General features: G+C 38.0%; 3 protein-coding genes across 8 annotated transcripts in view; 1 reads left to right on the forward strand and 2 right to left on the reverse strand.

The window, feature by feature from the left end:
• The window catches only part of LOC113650187 (B-cell receptor CD22-like), a 1781460-nt gene that overhangs the window by 520109 nt on the left and 1237019 nt on the right, over positions 1-24332 (reverse strand). The gene's annotated exons all lie outside the window — the stretch shown is intronic.
• LOC113663360 (antigen WC1.1-like) overlaps positions 1-24332 on the forward strand; it is an 870979-nt gene that overhangs the window by 225607 nt on the left and 621040 nt on the right. The gene's annotated exons all lie outside the window — the stretch shown is intronic.
• LOC113641616 (scavenger receptor cysteine-rich type 1 protein M130-like) lies at positions 3437-5373 on the reverse strand. The gene is made up of 5 exons (XM_047803987.1): positions 5223-5373; positions 4684-5001; positions 4255-4569; positions 3844-4170; positions 3437-3698 (listed from the first exon to the last, which is right to left on the reverse strand). Exons 2-4 carry the CDS (start codon positions 4991-4993, stop codon positions 3896-3898), a joined length of 900 nt encoding a protein of 299 aa, XP_047659943.1. The 5' UTR covers positions 4994-5001; positions 5223-5373; the 3' UTR covers positions 3437-3698; positions 3844-3895.

Genomic DNA, 24332 nt, shown 5'->3' on the forward strand with positions numbered 1-24332 from the left:
GGATGGTTCTTTAACAGTGCATTCGGTGCAGTTAGAGCGTTCTGAATGTAACACAATGCTGCTGAACAGATGCTGCTTTTAAATTAACATTTATTTATTTATTAATAAAACAAAAGGTTCATTGGCCAGATTAAGCTACATTTTATTAACAGCATAAACACAGACTTTACTCCCTTTCAGACTTCAGCTGGAATGTCAAGGTCTTTGTGAACTTCCCGAACAGGCGAACGCACAAACACGAACACATATGAAATTTGTTCAGCCTGAGCAATGACTGGATATCGGCTATTAGCCCATCTTTTTAAAATACAATTCTGAATATTGTACTATAAATTTCCAAAAATACATAAAGTAACAATTAAGAACATATTTTTTCCCAATAACTCTTTGATTATATGCTACAGAACACACCATATATTTATAGCCCTACGACAAAAATGGTTTCAATTTAGCCGAAACGGCAACTACGTTAATGGCCATAACTTATTTTGCAGAAACAGAATAACATCAACTGTGTCGGGCTTCAGGTGATTCTGCTGTGTCTCTAAAACACCTGCTGAACTAAAGACAGACGACTCAGATAAAATATGCATTTAAAACATATTTAGAGAATGTAGTTAATATTTGCATCATTAATGACTTGTGCCTGTCTCATCCAACTGAAATTAATCAAAATATATTTTTATTACCCGACCCACACGACCCGCGGATATAACCACGATCCGCACATCACTAAGAATCACACATACATATGCACACATAACCCCAAAGAACACCTCATAAAATAAAATAATAATTACACTACCGCACATGAACTCTGCACATTAAGTTTATTTTTATCGCAGGAATGTACTCTAACACACACACACACACACACACACACACACACACACACCTGCACTAAAACAGAAGCTTTAATAGATGTTTATCAGCAGAATCCTGTCTCTACACCACATACACTCTAACTGCACATTTCCTCTCACACACATTGAGCTTATTTTTATTTATTTGTCATAAAGAAATAAATCACACTGGATTTGGGGGAAAATATTGCTCTAATCACTGAGTTTACATTGAGGTGTGTATTTTGTATGGAGTGATTTGATTATTTTTATGCAGTGAATTTCAGCTAGAAGTTTAAATAGAGTACAATAAGTGTGATGTAGAACAGTCCACATATCACTCACCGCTTTGTGTGAAGCTTCTTCTAGCCATGTATCTGTGGTTGATCTCCTCATAGACTGCCTCAGGCTCAGACTTACGCATCGTCATAGAGACAACTGGGAGTAGGGAATAATAATAATAATAATAATAATAATAATAATAATAATAATAATAATAATAATAATAATTACTCTATAATATTAAATGTATTTACAGTATAAATGATAAAATGAGAATGAGATTTTAAATAACATAATAATAAAATGTGTGAAAGTGTGGTACCTCTCCTGAGCACTCTGTTCTGGTACAACAGTACCAGCAGAAGCACTAAGGCCAGGAAGAGCAGCGTTCCCAACACATAGAGAACCAGTGGAGGGAAGGATGGAGGTCCAGTTCTTACTGAGGTCAAAAACACAGAAGAGGATCTTGATACGACGCTGTGATCAGAGATATTTAGAACTTAATGAACAGTAATAAATTTTATATTAAACAAATACACACCTGGTTTGGTGGTGGTGGTGGTGGTGGTGGTGGTGATGGGTGTAGCAGTGGACACAGTGGATATGTCTGTATTCACAGAAAGAAAAACACTTTGTCTCACAATAAAAATAAACTGTTACTCAATAAGGTTTATGACATGCTGATCAGTGTTTACAGTTCAGGGTCTGAGATTTCAATCAAACATCTAAGATTCTAAATAAAAGTTATCAAGTCTTATCACTGAGACAGAAAGCTGAAAAGTTAGCACACCCCTCTGACTTGCACAGGTGACTCCAGCAGGAGAGCAGTCAGTGTGTTTCTTCAGGGAATGATGACAGTCCCACAGGTGAATCTCATCCCCTCGACACTTCACTCTGTTCAGCCAGAAAGTCCCTTTAAAAGAACCAAACCGATCATCAGCACTCAGCGCCGACCCACAGCCCAGCTGTCTGCACACCACCTGAGCGTTCGTGATGTTCCACTGATCATCACAAACGGAGCCCCACGTAGAGTTATGATACACCTCCAACCTCCCAGAGCAGCTTCCCTTTCCTCCACTCAGCCTGAGAGACCAGTGTTCTACATCACACACATCACACAAGAGGAAACACACCAACACTGAATAACAGCTCCAGTCACACAGCTCACTACAACACCATGACCATCTAACCTTATATTATACTCAACATGGTCTAGTTTACTCAAAACAGGTTTTGTGGTGTTCTGAAAAAGAATCTTATAACAACTAACTACAAACATCCTGAAATTCAGCTGCTAACTTTGATGTGTGATAAATAAATTAATTGTTAGCTGAATAAAATCATCTGAAGCAGTAAGATCAGACTTTGGTTTCTGTTTACTGATTTTTACTCTGATGGATTGGTTTTCATGAAATGTGAGAAAGATTGATGTCCTCAGGATGGATCTATGAGGAAATACATTAAAAGTTCTCTTAAAATGATTTTATAAATACAAGAGGAAATCTCTTCTGTCACCATCAAATCCACATGAAGAACAGGACTAAAAGCTTCTCCTTATATCTCCTTACTTGAGCAGTGTTTCTGAGAGGGAAGTAAAGAGCAGTTTCCTGGTGGACGTGGAGACTTTCCATCATCTGCAGTAATAAAATCAATGCATTAATTTTTCACATGCAGGTTATGACAATGTACAGAACCAGAAAAGTCTGAATCCACTCACCTGTGCAGGTAATATTAACCACTTCATCATGATTATCACATTTGTTCTGTCCCCAGGGTAAAGATGAACACTGCAACAGATTAGAGTCGTGTTTCCTACATTTCACATGATCCAGCCAGTTAGGAGCAGATTTTATTCGTGCTTCAGCGTTTGACAGACTGCCACATCTTCCACAGTTCAGCTCTCCACACACCATGTTTGCCGTCTCATCAGCCATCTGATTGTAACACACATTACCCCAGGTTCCATTGTAGAACACTTCCAGATTCCCCTCACAGCCCTTCGTGAGTCGGATCTCTTTAAACTCTGGTGAGAGAAGGACGACTTACACTTCATTTGAAAACGTCCTGTTTTATCCACACAGTTAAATATGTGTAAAATTATCTTTATATAAATATATATTTAAGATGGATTACATTTATAAACAGGTCCTTACTATCATGTTGAATTTCAGGAACTTTGGGCCTCAGTTTTGAAATAAAACATATACATATCTAACAGGGTTATTGTCAGTCATCACACTGTACCTGAGCAGACTACTCCTACGTCCTCATGGTGTCCACATTCACCCTCTTCACACAGCTGATATCTGCAGTTCCACAGGGACGTCTCGTTCCCCATACACTCCACCTCTTTCAGCCATATGGACCCAGTTCCAGGACCAAACCAGGCTGGTATGTGGTTACTGAGGGCCTCTCCACACTGCAGCTGTCTGCACACCACCTGAACATCCTCAATACCCCACGAGTCATCACACACAGTCCCCCACGAGCCGCTGTGGAAAACCTCCAGCCTTCCTGCACAGTCTCCCCCAGAACCAACCAGCCTGATGGAGCTGTTGGTGGGGTTAAAGATACCTGCGTTGTGGCCAAAAAAAACATAAAAATTAGGTGATTTATTTTTATTTCATCAATTAAACAAAACTTCTATAACTTGATAAAATATTTATTTAATCTGTAACTTTAATAGAAGATTTATTAAAAAAGGTAATGTGTCGCTCACCTGCGCAGGTGATGTAGAGCTGTTCCCCGGAGCTGCAGTTGACATGTTCAGCTTATGCACTGCTGCAGTTCCTCAGATGTTCTTCACTCCCAGAGCAGCTGAAACCTGTTACACACATGTGTTTGTGTTCAGTAGTGGTTGGAGAGGAGTGGTAGTTCAGCACAGAGCCACAGCCCAGCTGTCTGTAGAGCACAGACGCCTCAGACTGACTCCACGAGTCCAGGAGAACTCTCCTCCAGTCCTGCCTGAAATAAACCTCCACCTCCCCCTGACACTCGCTCCCTCCAGACAACCGCACTCGCCCCTCATGAAGCGACACAGAGGATCCTGAAGCAGAAGAAGGTCATTTAAATATTGTAATGAACTCTGACTTTATTCAGTAACCTGGTGTATGTGATGTTAATATCTCACCATTACAGATGACTCCAGCATCATGTTTATGAGAGCATGCAGCTCGACTCCATGATGAGATGCCACATTGTGATAGGTGTGTCTCCTTCCCCTGACAATCAAACACATCAGCCCAGATGTGGTTACTCCCCTCCCCAAACCAGTCCACCTCCACCACAGCCACAGCACTCCCACAATCCAGCTGTGCACACAGAACATCTACAGCTCTCATATCCCAGCTTACAGCACAAACTGTGCCCCACACACCGAGGTACAGGAGCTCCACTCGACCAGAACAGGAGTCCGGTCCGTTCACCAGCCGCGCCTCTGTGTAACCTGAACAAACAGCCGAGAGCTCAGTGAAAGAGGAACATTAACACAGGCACCTTAACGTTTGATTGACAGCTATGTGGTCTCTATTTAAACAGAAGTTACATCATGATACTTAACCAGAACATATTAATCCCACATCGTTGTCATGGGAACAGGTTGAGTGTTTGAGTGAAGATGATATTGGACAGAAGCTAATGTCAGATTCCTTTCCTCTACACTGAAGCTCCTCTGTCCACACCAGACCCTCCCCTCGTCCAAAAGCAGCTGATCCCAGAACCTTCACAGGAATCCCACAGTCCAGCTCTCGACACACAACCTCTGCATCCTGCTGGTCAAAGTCAGCATCACACACTGTGGACCAGGAACCTCCATGAAACACCTCCACTCTCCCAGAGCACTGGTAAGGACCAGCACTGAGTCTCGGCATTCTGTGACCTGTGTTTTATTTAATTGTGTAAATATTGTTTTCAACAAGACAGAACATAAAGAAATCATTACAATGTTATCAAATGTAGTTTAAATAAATCTATTGTGTTTAAAATACTTATATAAACATCTAAATTTTAATAAAGTTTATTTATTGTTCAAATTAAAATTAATCAATAATAATAATAATGTAACTAATAGTAATGTGTGTTCTAAACACAGATGTTTACCTGAGCAGGTGACTCCAGCATCTTCACCATGTCCACAGTTACTTTCCCCCACCCGTTTGATCTACAGTCCTTCAGTGTCGACTCTGATCCACTACAGCTCACATCATCCATCCAGATTGGTCCTGATCCTTGTCCAAAATGAGCTAAATACCGCACATTTACAGCCTTCCCACAGCGCAGCTCTCTACACACCACTGCAGCATCGTTCATATCCCAGTAATCATCACACACTGTTCTCCACTGTCCATCATGAAGAACCTCCACTCTCCCAGAACAGCGACTTCCAACATTCACCAACCTCACACTGTCTGAGAGAGAGAGAGAGAGAGAGAGAGAGAGAGAGAGAGAGAGAGAGTATCCACTAATACTGTGTTTGTAAATGTAAGCACTTAAAACATTTTTTTTTTAAATCTCACAAACACACACTTACACACTCACACACATTTGCTCACTAACACACTCGCCCAAACACTCGCACACACACACACTCATGCACAGGCACAAACACACACACATTCACACACACTTTCTCACACACACGCACACACACATTTGCTCACTGACACGCACTCACACACACACACACATACACTCACTCACACACACACTCAATCAGACAGACAGACAGACAGACACACACACACACACACACATTTGCTAACTAACACTAATTCACACACACACACACACACACACACACACACAAACACACATTTGATCACTAACACACATTCACACACACACACACACACACACACACACACACACACACACACACACACACACACACACACACACACACATGCACACACACACACACACACAAAGTAAATCATGTCTAAACTCTAAACATTAATCTCTCTCTGATTTTATAAGTGAGGCCTCAGAACAAACCCTGAGGATGATGTGTGTACTCTCATGTACAGCTTTTTATATTCTATAAAGATAAAACACTTTCACTGTTTATAAAGTTACAATCACTCCAGGAAACTTTCTTCATGTCATGATTAAAACTGGTCCCTACTGTTAAAGTGAGAAGTGTGTGATGTTTTCGTGTGAATAATCAGTGTGAACTTACCAGCTGCTGTGAGTGTGAGTGTGGATGAGAGAAGAATTAAAGTCAGACAGATTTCCATCTCCCTCCTCGCTGTACACGATGTGTTCACCTCCACTCGCCCAGAGAGACTGAGAGAAGTGTATCCCCTCATTCAGCCCCCTACAGAGAGACAGACAGAGAGACAGACAGAGGGAGAGAGACGGCCGCCAATCACACGCACTGTTACCTTATTAGAAAGACGAGAGGAAATCATCACACAGCCTCAATAACAAATCAGATGAGGCATCTTTCACTTTCTCCATATATATCAAAATAACGTCAGAGCTGATGAACAGAGCTCCACCTCCAAAATATACAAACCCACACAAATCTAACCCATAATATATAAACCCATAAATAAAAACACAAACACAACTCCTGAATAGTGTTTATGTCTGGAGTTACCATGTGTGTCATTTCAGTATTAAGTCCTCATTATGAGCTTAACTCTGAATATGAGACTTTATTATTAAAATGAGGAAAATGTTTTCATGATGTGAACTGAAGTGAATTTATGTCTGTGTTCCTGAGAACAGAACAGAACAGAATACAATAGAACAGAATCTTTATTGTCTTTGTATAAAAACAGTGACATTTGTCAGTAAAATTCCCAGTAAAAAATAAAGTCCTAAAATCCACAAAATTAAAATAAAATGTGGAGCATCAGTGCAGTAGAAGCTTGTGTGATATAAATTTTTCTATGGCACAAGTCTAGTGCGGTACAACAGTAAGTAATAACAGCAGCACGGTGACATCTGATGGAGGTGGATGTAACAGCTTGTATGTAACAGAGGTGTGTGTTAGAGTAGCAGATGTTGTAGAACAATGAGTGTGAGTCAGTGTGACATTAGTGCACCAGTCATTGTGAATGTGAACACACAGAGCGCCGCCTCTGTTCTTACCGGAGTCCCTTGTTCAGTCGGTGCGGTCATCTGACTGACTGCTAACTCAATAGCCGCGTCAGGGTGAATTATAAAAAGAAGCTGAATAAAAGATTTTGTCCTGAAGTGACCGTACATTAATTCAATTCAATTCAATTCAAGTTTATTTGTATAGCGCTTTTTACAATAGACTTTGTCTCAAAGCAGCTTTACAGAACATAAACACAGAGCAGAAGGTAAACATAATTAATGATAAAGGAAATAACGAATGATAAAAGAAATAAGAATTAACAGAATAAAAATTCTAGATTATTATTAGATGTATATAGTTCACAGTGTGTATGTATTTATTCCCCTATGAGCAAGTCTGAGATTACTCAGGCAGCAGCAACATTAGCAGTAAGATCCTCAGCACAGAGGGTTTGTGCTCCTTAGCCTGGCCTGTATCCTAGTGCTTCATCCTCACTCTTGTTTCCTCTCCCTACACCACCTTCACCGCCTGCCTCACGGTGTGCTGATCCACAGAGGTGTCGGTGCTCTGATTAGCTCAGCAGGAATCATATCAGTGTTGGGAAGTGACTTTCTCACACTTTGTTCATTTTTATTGCTTTATGCAAATGTCCGGTATAAGAATAAAAAGTATTTTAAAAAAAAGCAAAAAAAAAAAAAAAAAAAAAATAGAATATTAATAAAAAGTATAAACTATATAAGAAAACTGTATAAAAAACTATATAAAATATAAATTATTGATGGAGAAATAATGTATATACATATGCATAAATATACATAAACATAAATGTATATGGTTTTTAAAGATTGTCCTTAAAGTGGACTTTAAACTTTATAGCTTCATACCGCCACCTACTGTGATGGAGTGTGAAGAGAATTAATTCTACATTTCTCCTCATCTCTATATCCTATATTTTAATCCACTGATCTTAATAAATCTCATTATTCCATTCATTTGTTTTCAGCTTGTCGCTCTGTAAACACCTTAATGTTTACAGTTTAGTTTTACAATTTACAGGAACCGTAACTACCCAAAACCATCGGGGAACTTGAGTTTCTTCCTCTTATCATCTCAGGCAGTTTTTCCTCACCACCGTCACCTCAGGCTCGATCATTAGGGATAGATGTGTAGTGATAAATAAACTTTAACTATAAGCTGATGAGCTGCAAATCCAGTACTTCCTGTAGGTGTTTTTACTCAGCATGCAAAATCTGTAGTGGTGGAATGGGCAAATAAAACCTTTAAGGTCTGATGGGCAGGAAGGCAGTGAAGGCCAGAGTCCCATAGAATGATCCGGAGTAATGCTTGTCATGGCACTGGACTCTAACTTCAGAAGCAGAGAGGATGGTGTTGCTTCAGCACAACTTCTTGCACAGGTAATTAGTATTAAACATGAGATCAAATCTGATTGGTTCATTCTGAACTTTTTTATTCTCTAAATACTTTCTCTTTTACAGTTAAATTTTATTTTTGCAATTGCATGGAAATCTTTCTGAATTAAGATTATTTTCCTTTTTTTAATTAATTAATTAATTTGTCTATACAAGATTGTGGGGTTCTTTAGATCTTTTGTGTTTGTTTAACATATATATCAATAAAACCTTTAATATTCTCAATATTGCAATATTGTAATTTGTAAAATCTGTTGTTTTATTATTATTATTATTATTATTGTTGTTGTTGTTAATAACAATAATAATAATAATAATAATAATAATAATAATAATAATAATAATAATAATAATAATAATAATAATAACTTTTCATTGGATGTGTGTTATCGCCATCTTGTGGATTCACCCATTTTTTCAGATATTAAATACAAAACCGAATCCAATTTTCAATTTTCAGAACACAGACAGACTCATTACACTGTCAATATCAACCATCTAATCTGTGCTCAAAATTAAACGATGCTTTCAGATCAGAGACACAGACAGAAATATATAAACATTACAGAACATTCATGAGACATTTCATCAAAAAATGGAAAACAGTATAAACCTTTAAACAATGGACATTGTCTCCAAGCAGCTTTACAAATATATAAAAATATAGAATTAAAATTACAAAGTTTAAAATGTAATTAATATTTATCCACAATGAGCAAGCCCGAGGTGACGGTGGTGAGAAAAAAAAATTACATGATGTAATTTCTACAAAAAGAAAAGTTCGCAGGTCGCTCAAAATAAATTCCAACCGGCAAGAAAAATCCCGGAGCACGAAAACCAGAAAAAAAAGCAGGCAGCAACGAGCAACATCTTATTATTTAACACATTCCCTGATGTATCGTCTCGTCCAGTTGGAGGTTTGTTTCGTGTCTTAACCACAGGAATATACCACACAGTATCATCATTACTGAAGCTCCAACAGCAGCACCAATCAGCACAGAGGAAACAACTGAACACAAAATAAACACACAGAGATTATAGTATGAATATGTTCATTAATACACAATAGTAATAAATATTATTGAGCTGTAATAAGAGTTATCTATAATGTAGTTAAATTAAATATAAGTTGTATATTTTGTAGATATTAGAGAATATAGAGGCACAGAGAATCGGCCACAATCTATATTTGCAGTATTTTGTGTAGTAACTGATAAAAAAGAGAACAATGTTCATCATGACCTGCACACGACCTGGTGTAATACTTTCTCTTCTGTTTTGTGGTGACTTGAGAAACATTTATAAAACAAAGCAAATTAAGTAGAATTTTGAAGAGAAGCATGTTTTCAATTGATCAGACATTTAGATGGATTCATCTGAGCTTCTCTGTAAAAGTCTCTATCAGAAAAACGTTTTTAGCATTTGTTCTGTACAATTACTTTAACCTTCATATTGTCCCTGGGTCTGTTTGACCCGGCCGGAAGAATTTAATGTATCATAACTTGGGTTTTCTTCCACATATTTGCCTGAAATATAGCAGGATTGTTCCAAATTAATTTTGTCTATTTTCCTTGAACTATGTATTCAGAACAATATAAACTACGTGTTTTTGTTCCGCTTGGGTAATTTTGACCCGGCCACATTTACACACACACACACACACACACACACACACACACACACACACACACACACACAAACAAGCACTGGGCATAGCAATTCATTAGGCCTTGCAGAAAAAACAAAAGCTACTCATTTGTAAATACTTCAGACTTGTTATATGCATTTGTACAGCTGGGGACAATATCTTCTCCTCTCTTCCTCCTCTACCAACAATCTTTACACACACACACACATACTCACACACACACACACACACACACACACACACATTGTGTTTTCATATTCAAATCATATTTGTTTCCTCTTTTATTTATGAATTTAGTTGCATCAGTCAGCTTTGGCCTGGAGATATGCTGAGTAATGTTTGACATTTAACAGTCAGTGGTTATCCAAAATAATATTTAATAATTTCTGCTTATTTTACTCAAAACACGGCAAAATTTCATAAGGTTTATCGTTCATAAATTAAGTAAAATAAAAAAAACATACAGAGGTAAACGAACTTTTAATCAAATGAAATTATGGCATGTTTTTGAGTGTGTGTGTGTGTGTGTGTGTGTGTGTGTGTGTGTGTGTGTGTGTGTGTGTGTATGTATGTGTGTGAGTGAGTGTGTGTGTGTGAGTGTGTGTATCTGTGTGTGTGTGTGTGTGTGTGTGTGTGTGTGTGTGTGTGTGTGTGTGTGTACACACACTGCTGCAGTACTCACCTTGAACTCTTACTGATGGTCTATAAGTGTTTTTTAGACTTTCCGTAGCCTCTAATAACGTTGAATCTAATCTAATCTAATCTAATCTATAGTAATATGTTCCTCTGTCACTCTCACTGATGTTGTAGAAGATGGTTTTGAAATTCTTCATGAGGAGATCTCCTATAATTTCACCTTCAATATTGTTCGCTGTAGCTACTTTAGAGTTAAAGACTTTGTTACTGACAGCATTAGTTCCATCTTTTAACCAGATTCCTGTAGGATCTCCCTGGAGGTCTACGTCATATCGTTCTGTAATCTGAAAACTGCAGGGTATGAGAACACAGAGTCCTCTCAGAGCTTCTACACTCTCTGGTAGACTGATGGAGAATTCTCTACACAAAACAGCTGCAAACACACAATAACACACAATAACACACACACACACACACAATAACACACACACACACACACAATAACACACAATAACACACACACACACAATAACACACACACAATAACACACACACGCACACAATAACACACACACACACAATAACACACACACAATAACAAACACACAATAACACACACACACACACACACACACACAATAACACACGCACACAATAACACACACACGCACACAATAACACACACACACACACACACACACACACACGCACACAATAACACACACACAATAACAAACACACAATAACACACACGCACACACACAATAACACACACACAATAACACACACACGCACACAAAAACACACACACACACACACACAATAACACACACACAATAACAAACACACAATAACACACACACACACAATAACACACACACACGCACACAATAACACACACACGCACACAATAACACACACACACGCACACAATAACACACACACAATAACAAACACACACACACACACAATAACACACACACACGCACACAATAACACACACACGCACACAATGACACACACGTGCCCACACACAATAACAAACTATCAGTAACAAAACACCAGGAAGCAGTTTGGAGTTTGGTGCCTTGCTCAAGGTCATCTCAGTCGTGGTATTGCCTTAATTAGAATTAGAATATGTGCTCCTTTTAAATGTGAGCCTTCATTTCATTGTACAATGACAATAAATTATTCTATGCTATTGATGAGAGAAACTGATTTTAGGAGTGATATTACACTTAAACAAATCTCCCAAAATATTCATTATTAGACAGTTTTAAAACAAAGTCCTTAATAAATGTATAATTTACATTTATTGGGCTTATTCAAGTTTAATTATTTAAGTTGTGTTATATTTGGTAACATAATTAACCATAACTTAAATACTAAAAAAATAATAAATAAATATTTTTGATGAACATTTTGGTTTATTTTGGTTGATTTAGTTGGTTATTCATGCAGTCACCAGCGTATGGTGGTGTGAGCAGGCAGAGGATCGATTTCAGCTAGTAATGACATGTCTCGAGACTAAGAACCAGTAAGAGCTGCGACTGCATTACAGAATGACACCAAACTGATTCAGTTTAACACATTTATTATTAGGTCACACATTAATTACTGTAACAAACAAAAAACAGAAAACAAACGATGCTGATTTTATCTCTGGGTTCAGGAAAGTTCACCTAGAGAACATACACAAATAGATTTAATGATGTAGTGCAATAATACACAATAATCCTTATCCAGAGTACCATAATATCCATGTTATACCCAAAGGGACGATAGCAAAGAGAAAAAACTTAGTATTGGAAATAACTCTGTGCTGCAACTGGACATTTGTGTGCATTACTACATCAGTCCATCTGAGGGATGTTCTACAATAAAAGCATGTTTAACTTTCATCCATTTAAATTGCACAAAGCAAGCAGGAGGCTTTTTAACAGAGTAAATACAATCATAACACATACACAAAGTCTAAACAATGTGTTAAACACTAAACACATACATGAGACGAAACACTAACACGGACCACAGCACACAGAGTCTCCAGCTCATCACCTCCTCTGAGACATACAGGATGATGGAGGCTACACAAATCTCCCCTCAGCTGATCACATAATGCCCCATTTGTATTAAAATACATATAAACTCTCATTCTCTCATCCTTGGAAAGTGTAGCAAGAACTTCTTATATTTATTCAACATTAGATCATTAAACAAATGGTAATTTAATCAGTTCTGTCTTTCTGTCTCTGTTATATCTGTCTGTCTGTCTGCCTTTCATTAGAACTTTAGAGCTTTATGTGATAAAAGCGTGTGTTTAATAGGGAGAGACACGGTTTCATGTAAGATGACTGAGACACCGGCACTCCAACATCGACACTGATGTGATCACTGCTGTATACAGATGGATTTAAGTCCCACTGTTACAGCTGAGTGCTCAGGTCATCTGTCCTCACACCGTCTGTTAAATACAAATTCTGTTTTGCTTATTCTTCTGAGACAAAAATGTATCCAGAGTAACTCCTCCTAGGGCTTTTGAGTCATATGCAGCAAGATCGGTTATGGTGTAGACCCTGGTCTGACGTTTGTTGCTGTTCCTTTTCTAAGTGATAAGAGTTCTGGTACTCACAGAACCGGGTCTCAAAGTGGTCTTTTTTGCCATAGACCCCCATTATAAGGTTTAGAGGTTTATAACTCAGCAAGCTTTCTAGCTATCTAACTCAAACTCAGCCAGCTTCTTTAGGGTGATACTCTGGACATAGATTTAAATTGGTGGACCGACTGGCCTTTCAGTTTTCCCACAGCCTCCAGTATATGCAAGATCAAAAAAGTTCCACAACATTGGCGTGATATATCGAAACACTCAGCACAATAAGGTGAATTGTGTCACAGGTATTCGGGTATGAACTCATACCATGTGTGTGTGTGCGTGTGTGTGTCTGTGAGTGAGTGTTTGTGTGTGTGTGAGTGTTTGTGTATGTGTGAGTGAGTGTGTTTTTGTGTATGTGTGTGTGAATGTGTGTGTGTGTGTGTGTGTGTGTGCTTGTGTGTGTGTGTGTGTGTGTGTGTGTGTGTGTGTGTGTGTGTGTGTGTGTGTGTGTGTTTGTGTATTCCTCTTCAAAAGTATTGGCACCCGAGCATACCGGCTTTTGGGAATACTTACTCCAAACCAACATCAAATTTTGTCACAACTAGCTTTAAAAATTTAGTTATTATTATTATTATTATTATTATTATTATTATTATTATTATTATTATTATTATTATGAACTACGGTTCTATAAATATCACTCTTTTCTCCAGAGCAATAAACTTATAGTTTATCTACATTTTTTATATATCTTTTTTAAGCTAAGCTACTGAATACAACATTTAGCTCTCTGCAGCTTGTGCATCTGCATATGATTTTAAATACTAAATTAATTCATGTTATTCTTTATTTTTTACTTTTTTATTCACATTTATGAGGTGTTTAAAAACCACCAGCTTCTTCCGAGAAGTGTCCTAAATCTCATTCTCCTCTCTGTGTTTGTTTTATTTCATTATTAACATCATTATTGACATCATTGTTCACTTCACCTAAATCAAAATGCATTTGCTCCATCGTTGTCTGCCCGTGTGATGTTTCCGTAAGTTTCCTCCTCCTCTCCTTTTCCTCCTTTCCTTTTCTTCCTGGACTTCCTTAATGACTGGTCCTGTAGCTCCTCCCTCAGTGTCTTGTTCAGAGCTGTGTCTGATGGTGGCGTAGCCAGTAGTAAGAGCAGAAAGTCCTCTGATTTCACTTCCGGCTCCATTTGGAAACTCCACAGTGGAGTAATGAAGTGAGTCTAATTACATGGTTTTCTGTTTAGTGAAATATTTTCTCTCATTTGTCCTGCTGGTGGCACTGTTAGGATGCTGCTGTACTATTATTATTATTATTATTATTATTATTATTATTATTATTATTATTATTATTATTGATAAAACTGCTAATATTACAAAGTTACAGATATGAGTAATTATAGAAGTGTTTTAATGTCTGCTTGATCCCATGTTTAAAATTTCACAAAAGCTGATATGGTCACAAAAAGATTGCACTTTGTGCTAAATAGTAATAAAACTGGGAAAAGAATAATAGTTTGTTGGAATGCAAATCAGCTAGATGCACTTTATATAATGTTATGGAGGGTGAGTCCACATAAACCATGACAGTAACAGCGTGTCCAGCTAAACACTCTTAGAAACTGAATATCAGAGAGTTAGGAGGGAGAGCAGCTGTGTGTGTGTGTGTGTGTGTGTGTGTGTGTGTGTGTGTGTGTGTGTGTGTGTGTGTGTGTGTGTGTGTGTGTGTTGGCTTTTATTCATTAAGATGAAGATTTTCAGTTATATAAGGTTTAAGGCTGAGCTCAGGGTGGTGCTGAGATTTGAACTCACAACCTTCTGAACAGTATATAAATATGTATTTATTTTTACTGCCTGAGATGTTCTATAATGACACTGAACACAGATTCATCACTACAAGTGTCACTCACTCAAATTACATCATCACATTATATTATAAAATAACTTTTATTTAATCACTTGTTTGAAAAAAATACATAAAGAATTTATTAAAAATGTGACTAAATCTCGGCACAAGAACCTTTTGAAAGCTGTGGTATACAGTAAAAGATAAACCAAGGTGAATATTTCAGGACATCCAGAAAAGCAAATTGTCAAAGAGAAATAAAACAAAATCAACAGAAAAACTCGGCCAAGTATACAGAGCTCCACTCATGAATAAATTATTAATAATTTTATATAATATTACATAATGTTTGATATATTCTAGAATTTTTAATTTCCAATTAAATGTTTAAATTAATAAACACACATTTACTCTGGACCTCAGGATAATAAATGTAATAATTTTAAATGATTATTTAATAATAATTGTTATTAAGAGCATTACAAGTTTGTATCCACAAGATGGCAGTAAAGAATTTACAAACTGAGATTTCTGTTTAGTGAAATATTTTCTCTCACTTGACCTGCTAGGGGTGCTGTTCGGATGTTTCTGTATTATTATTATTATTATTATTATTATTATTATTATTATTATTATTATTATTATTAATAATAATAAAAATAATAATAATAAAACTTATATTATAATGTTAATACAATATTATTAAGTTATAGATATGATTAATTATATTTATTTTTTGAATACAAACACAACTCCTGATTTTTTTTTAATGTCTGCTTGATCCCATGTTTAAAATTTTATGAAAGCTGATATGGTCACAAAACTTTGCACATTATTGCTAAATATTAATAACATAAATGGGAAAATAATAATAGTTTCCAAGAGTGCAAATCAGCTAGATGCACTTTATATTAGAATTACATATGTGTGGGTTTTTTTTTTTACAGGGATTTCATTTATGTAATGTTATGGAGGGTGAGTCCACATAAACTATGACAGTAACTGGCTGGGTGTCCAGCTAAACACTTTATACCTGTGTATATTTGCATCTCTGTGTGTGTGTGTGTGTGTGTGTGTGTGTGTGTGTGTGTGTGTGTGTGTGTGTGTGTGTGTGTGTGTGTGTGTGTGTGTGTGTGTTGGCATTTTTTCCATTAGGATGAAGAAGATTTTATACAGTTGAGTTATTGAGGGTTGCACTCACGGTGGTGCTGAGATTTGAACTCACATCCTTCTGATCAGAATATATTTCTACTGAGTTAGATGTTCTATAATGACACTGAACACAGATTCATCAAAGAGTCACTCAAATCACATCACCACCTTATATTATAAAAAACTTTTATTTAATCACATGTAATACATGAAAATACATGAAGAATTTATTGATGAACCAGAAACTGCGGGACACTTTGCCAATATTGACTCTAAAAAAGGAAAACAAAAGTTTGACAAGGACAGTAATGCAACATCAGAAAATGAAACAGAAAGACTATTAAGACAAGGGAGCTAGACAATTGAAACCCCTTTATGAACAAGATGTGGTTAGAGTTGAGGGGCCAACAGGATGGAAAAAGAAAGTTAAAAGAAATACATCCCAGGTGCTATTTGGTCCAAACAGAAGATGGGCAGATACTACGAAGAAATCGACAGAGTTTGCTTAAGTCTGCAGAAAGGAGTAAGTCAAATATAGAACTGTCTTCCTTGGATGAGATGTCATCTGCTGAAATGCAGGCTGCTGAAATGCCTCCTGTTGCTGTGTCTCCTGATCTTGGATCTCAGCTCTCGTAACAGTGCTCTGAACCTGATTCTTTGGATCTAAAGACAGACAGTCCCATTTTAAGGAGGTCTACTCATGTTAGAAAACCACCTGTTAGACTGGACTTGTGAAAAAAAAAAGGGTGTTGAAAAGAATTATGAAAAAAAAAGGTTGTAAAGGATGAAATTGATTGTTTAGTGTGGGATGGGTCTGGGGTAAATTGTGTGATGATCATTTGTTAAAGGAAGGGGGATGTAATGAGTCGGATGTTGTTTGGCCCACTAGGTGGCAGTAATGGGTAGTATAAAGGTGGGTGCATTGAGTGAAGAAGGGGAGTAATTTGTATGTGAAGTATGTCCCCGGTGGAAAGAAAACCAGTTTATGCAACCTAGAGTTCGTCGTATTTGTATGATGCCTGACTAATACAGGGCACATGAGTAAAATGTGCAGAAAACGTTTAGAATGTAGGATTTGTCATAAAAGACATCCAACAATCCTACATGCACAATGTGGAGTTGGATGTATCTTTTCACTTGGAATTGAATCTTTTCGAATAAATAAATCATCCTCAATTCAACTATGGAGTAGCGTCAACTTTACTTTCCCACCAGAAATGGTTAAACTCAAGGAAGCCATTACACACTTGTTTTAACAAAATACATTTATTATAAATGTGACTAAATCTCGGCACAAGAACCTTTTGAAAGCTGTGGTATACAGTAAGAGATAAACCAAGGTGAATATTTCAGGACATCCGTAAAAACAAATTGTCAAAGAGTAATAAAACATTATTAATAATTTTAAGTAATATTACATAATGTTTGATATATTCTAGAATTTTTAATTTCCGATTAAATGTTTAAATTACTAAAGACACATTTACTCTGGACTTCAGGATTATAAATTTAATAATTTTAAATGATTATTTATTAATAATTTTAATTGAGTGCATTACAATTTTGCATCCACAAGATGGCAGTAAAGAATTTATAGACTGAGATTTGTGTTTAGTGAAATATTTTCTCTCACTTGACCTGCTGGGGGCGCTGTTAGGATGCTGCTGTATTATTATTATGATTATTATTATTATTATTATTATTATTGTTGTTGTTGTTGTTGTTGTTGTTGTTATTAATAACAACAACAACAACAACAATAATAATAATAATAATAATAATAATAATAATAACAATAATAATAGTAAAACGCATATGATAATTTTAATATAATATTATTACGTTATAGATATGATTAATTGTAGAAGTTTTTCTGAATACAAACACAACTCCTGAATATTTTTTAATGTCTGCTTGATCCCATATTTAAAATTTTATGAAAGCTGATATGGTCACAAAATTTTGCACATTCATGCTAAATAGTAATAATATAAATAGGAAAATAATAAAAAATAACATTTTATTAGTTTCCAAGAGTGCAAATCAGCTAGATGCAATTTATATTAGTTCTTACATGTGTGTGTTTTTTACAGGGATTTCATTTATGTAATGTTATGGAGCATGAGTCCACATAAACCATGATAGTAACTGGGTGTCCAGCTAAACACATCTTATTTCATACATACTTCTCGGTTTCTCAAACATATCTCGCCAGCCGACTCTGTGTGCGCTGCTAATTTCTTTTCTTCTCTAAACTCACGGTTAATGCTTCTATATATGGTCATACTTCCTGCAACTTCTCAGGCTGTGATTATATAGAACTGAAGCTTTCTTTCACCGTGGAATTTGACAGCAGGCTATAAAACACTGCGCATGCAGATTACTCACCGCGAATACACAGAAGGCTTTACTCTTAACAGCAGGCCTTGAAACACGTGTGTGCAGATACTCTCAGTAATACACAGTAGGCTTTATAAGTGTTTACTACTAGAAAGTTTACAGTAAAATACACAAGATTAATCTAATCAACTCTATTACATGAGGATACATGATTATAAGTAAAAGAAAAGCATTTCAGAATTTCCTTGAACATTCTGAAAATAAAACATAATAACACATAATGCATTATAGTCATTTTTATTCTTTTGGAATCTTCTCCAGCTGTCTAGGTACAGCGTCTGATCCCTCGGTGTCTTCTTTTAAACACTCATATTCAGATCTTTTAACTCTTCAACCAATTCTTCAACCTTTTGGATTTTTACATCAATCTGTCTTTGTTTCTTCCCCTTACGTTTAGCTTTTCTTTCCCTATTTCTCCTTCTCTTTGTATTATCTATGTTTGTCTGTCTATTGACGGATAAGTTAATAATTGGTCGTGGTGTACCTTGATATTTACTATTATTTATTTACTGAGGACCAGTATTAAGAAAAACAGTAACTCCATCCAGTACATGCCGGTGTCTGATAACATGCCGCTGGCTCACAACACCCCCCTCTTGGAGTTCTAGGAGCACACATAGCCTTATACTCATCCTCATCTTTAATTTGCCACTGAAGATTGGTCCCTTGTCTCCTATATCTCAGGGGAATTATAGAATCAATTTGCCCCAGCAGATGAAGTCTACCAGAAGTCCGCATCCAGTTCTCACCTACCCAGCAAAGGATCGAATAACGGTCTCTTTTTAACAGAGCAATTTCATCCCAACTTTCATCTTCCTCATCCCACATAGACTTATCAATTTGAGATTTATACATTGGTGTACTAAGTAATGGTAAACTATAGTCACAATCCCACGCAGGACTCTCCATGACCCACAGCTGTCGTACCTCATGTTCCCCGTAACGCCCCCTCTCGCTCACCACGGCCTGGATGGGATCCCAAGGTCCAGCCAGATGCTCGCCACCCATGAGTTCAAGCATCACTGGACCCCCCTGGGATTCCACACCACTTTGCCTCTGTTGAAAGAGATGGCATTCAAGTAAACACCAGGACGGGCTGGGTCATAAACAGGCTGCATGCGATATATAGTTCTTCTCGAATTACCTAAATCCCATGGATGAAAGGGATCAACACGTTTTACTGAGAAATTGGGTAGATAATGACTTGATATAAACTTAAGAAATTTGTCATGCATCCTAATGTCATTGCATTCCCATGCTGCTATTTCATCAATGTAAAGTCTTTTTTCTTTAAAGTCTTCACGCCAACACCGTGCACAAAATCTATCGTCCAATTTAGTGACGACAATAAAAGAATGAGTTTTTCTACATTGTCTACACCTAAATAGCGCTCTTGGCGCATCTGTGTATGTCCTCATTCTATTTCTCTCATGTTCTAGAGCCTTTTGGATTTGTTCCTTAACTCTGTTATTCATCACCTCTTCCTCTGACGGGAGAGGCATCTCTTTCTCCTTTTCAACACAAATTATCTGACATTCATCATCACTTTGTTGAAATTCCACATTATCAATCATTGTACATTTAGATGAATCAGCTACAATACATGGTTCATCCTGAATTACAACTAGGTTTTCATTGTCATTCAGACGTTTCAAATCAGCAGAACATTTTGCGAGGTCCGTTTTCCGTTCCAGGTCTACCGGGTCAGCCTTACTTATATCATCAAGGAACTCGTCAAACATCCCCTGATGAAGGAATAGTATGTCTAGTAAGTTTCAACTTACAATTCAATGAAGTGAATAACATTAAAATTCCCAACATTATAGGTCTGACATCATTTGTATATTCAGTACAGGCATATGCAACCATAGTAAAAATAACATTTGGGACAAGAATTTTCAGATATTTAAATCTATCTTGTTTCCATACATAAATGGTTACCCATAACAAAAACCAAAAACTCATAAATGCAATTACACATATAGTAATCCACTTAGGTCCTTTAAACAAGTGTACTACAGGAACACAGGAAGCAAGCTGCACACAGGAAGCAAGCTGCACACAGGAAGCTCTCGCATCTTCCAATTTATATGCCTGGCTGAGTATTTTTTATTCAATTCCGAGTTATCTTGAGTCTACACTTTAATTCTTGACATCGTATTTACTTGTCCCGCAGCATCAGCTTTTAGCCAGCGAGCATAACTAGCCTGTTAGCTCGGCTACCGCTAGTACAAGCTCTCGCATCTTCCACATTTTCATTTCACAGACTGGAGTGAGAGGCAGGGAGTTGACCTGCTCAGTCCAGTGGCTCGCTCCCACCCTGCTCTCCTCCATGTCCTTTCTCATCTTTTAGAAGCAAGTGATATACAATAAATAAATAAATAAATAAACAGGTTAAATAGTCCGCTTCTAGCCGGCTAGCACAACTAGCCTGTTAGCTCAGCCACCGCTACTACAATCTGTTGTACTTGCTCTGTAACACCATACCGGTTACGCCTCTGCCTTTGAGTGCAGGTGAGGATGCATTGGAGCTGCACTCGGTAGAGCTCCAGCTGGTTGCTGTGGAGAAGCAGATCCGCGAACTACAGGTGAAGCAGGCCGAGCTGCAGGAGCGGAAAGCCGCGCTGGAAGCTCCCCGGTCGGTCGCTCACCTGTCTCAGGTAAACTCCCAGGATGTAATGACCACTCCCTCCACCTCTACCCCACGTGTTTCTCTGTCCAGGCCCAACACACCGATGAAGTGGCCTGCCCAGGAGCTGTTCACTCCGGTGCCAGGACACCGCAGGCCCTGGGTGCAGCAGCGGAGGACGCGTGCCGGTCCCCGGCCTAGGACCTCTCCCCCTCCACCACCGCCGGTCTTCGAGATCCCCACCCGGAACCGCTTTGCCCCCCTTCGCAAGACGGACTGTGACAACGTGATCATCGGAGACTCCATCGTCCGCCACGTCCGTGCTACAGTGACTAAAGGTAAGGCTTGCACTCACTGCTTACCTGGTGCTCGTGTTCTTGATGTCTCTGCACAGGTACCTAGAGTCATGAGCAGAAACACCAGAGCTGTGGTTCTTCATGTCGGCTCAAATGACACCAGCCTGAGGCAGTCAGAGATCCTGAAGAGGGATTTCAACACCCTGGTGGAGACTGTTCGCAGCACAGCGCCCACGACGAGGATTATCGTGTCTGGACCGCTTCCAACTTACCAGCGAGGAATTGAAAGGTTCAGTAGACTTTTTGCTTTAAATGAATGGTTACAGTCATGGTGTCAGGCTCAGAAACTACTCTTTATCGATAACTGGAATGTTTTCTGGGAGCGTCCTAGGCTATTCCGAGCTGACGGCCTGCACCCCAGCAGAGTTGGAGCGGAGATCCTCTCGGACCACATCTCCAGGGCGCTGAACACCTTCTGACTGGTAAACTACTCTTTAAATTTAAATCTCAATAGCCATCCTTCACCTCAGCACATTGACACAGAAAATGCACACATAGCTCACCCTATAGAAACTGTGTCTGTTCCCCGAGCAGTGAGATCCAAAAGTAAATACACGAGAAGTTCTCGAAATAATCTTACTGTAATTAGACCAGAAAAATGCCAAAGAAACAAACAAAAACAGTTCTTAAGGTTTGGACTTCTGAACATTAGATCTCTTGCACCCAAAGCACTTATTGTAAATGAAATGATCTTAGATAATAGCCTTACTGCACTCTGCCTCACCGAAACGTGGATTAAACCAAATGAATACATCAGTCTAAACGAGTCTACACCATCAGGATATATCTATAAGCACGAGCCTCGTCTGACTGGTCGTGGAGGTGGTGTCGCCACTATCTTTAGTGATTACCTCACTGTTACCCAGAGAACACAGCATAGATTTAGTTCTTTTGAAGTGCTCGTCCTTAATGTTACACTATCGCACATGCACACGAAGAAATCCCCGATGTCTCTTGCTCTAGCGACCGTGTACAGACCCCCAGGGCCCTACACAGTTTTTCTTAGAGAATTCACAGATTTTCTCTCAGACCTATTGGTTAACTTTGACAAAGCATTAATTGTAGGAGACTTTAACATTCATGTTGACGACACAAACGACGCTTTAGGACTCACATTTATGGACTTACTAAACTCACTTTGGCTCAAACAAAACATCACTAGTGCAACTCATCAACGTAACCACACATTAGATTTAATAATATCACACAGAATAGAAGTCACTGATATAGATATCATACCTCAAAGTGATGACATCACAGATCATTACCTCATAATGTACACACTACCTATAGAACAGACGAACTGTGTCTCACCACGTTATCGACTCGGTAGAACCATTATTTCACAAATAACCTGCCTGATCTGTCTGGACTTCTTACTGTACCCTCAAACTCAAACGACCTAGATGCAATGACTAACAGCATAGACGCTATATTCACTAGCACATTAGACACTGTTGCCCCAGTCAGATTACAGAAGGTTAGAGATAAAACACTTGCACCATGGTATAATAGTCATACTCACACCCTCAAGAGGGAGACCCGTAACCTCGAACGGAAATGGAGAAAAACTAAATTAGAGGTGTTTAGAATTGTGTATAAGGACAGTATGTCCAGCTACAGACAGGCTCTAAAAGCTGCTAGGGCTGAGCACCTGAGCAAACTCATAGAAAATAACCAGAACAATCCCAGGTTTTTATTTAGCACAGTGGCTAGTTTAACAAAAAATCAGAAATCTGAACACACTATTCCATCACATTTCAGTAGTGAGGACTTTATGAGATTCTTCACTGATAAAATCGAAAGTATCAGGAATAAAATAGGTGACACTCAAAATATGAGAGCAACCAGTGACACATGTCTAAAATACTTGAAAAGGTTGTGTCTGTTCAACTGAGCTCCTTCTTACAGGAGAGCAACATCCTTGAAGAGTTTCAGTCAGGTTTCAGGCCCCATCATAGCTCAGAAACTGCACTTGTTAAAGTTACAAACGACTTGTTCTTAGCTTCGGACCAAGACTGTACTGTATGTCACTATTAGTTCTACTTGACCTTAGTGCTGCATTCGACACTATAGACCACAACATTCTTCTAGATCGCTTACAATATTACACAGGTATTCATGGTCAGGCTTTAAGCTGGTTTAGATCCTACCTGTCTGACCGATACCATTTTGTAGAATTAAATGGTGAATCCTCCAGTTTACTACCAGTTAATTATGGGGTCCCTCAAGGATCAGTAATCTATAGGATCTACACTGGCTACCTGTTAAGTTTAGAATTGACTACAAACTGCTGCTACTTACGTACAAGGCTCTTAATGGTTTAGCTCCCATGTATCTAACTAGTCTTCTAACACGTTACAATCCTTCACACTCTTTGAGATCACAAAACTCAGGACTTCTGCTAGTTCCCAAAATATCTAAGTCTACTAAAGGTGGTAGAGCGTTTTCTTATTTA

This window comes from Tachysurus fulvidraco, chromosome 19 (assembly GCF_022655615.1).
Source record: "Tachysurus fulvidraco isolate hzauxx_2018 chromosome 19, HZAU_PFXX_2.0, whole genome shotgun sequence".
Taxonomy (NCBI): domain Eukaryota; kingdom Metazoa; phylum Chordata; class Actinopteri; order Siluriformes; family Bagridae; genus Tachysurus; species Tachysurus fulvidraco.

Excerpts from the sequence above, each read along its gene's own strand:
- LOC113641616 (XM_047803987.1), bottom strand. The coding sequence starts at position 4,993 with ATGCCGAGACTCAGTGCTGGTCCTTACCAGTGCTCTGGGAGAGTGGAG. Across the intron at positions 4,570-4,683 it reads TGTGGGATTAATATGTTCTG|GTTACACAGAGGCGCGGCTG; the intron begins GTTAAGTATCAT and ends CTGTTTGTTCAG. Across the intron at positions 4,171-4,254 it reads TGCTGGAGTCATCTGTAATG|GATCCTCTGTGTCGCTTCAT; the intron begins GTGAGATATTAA and ends CTTCTGCTTCAG.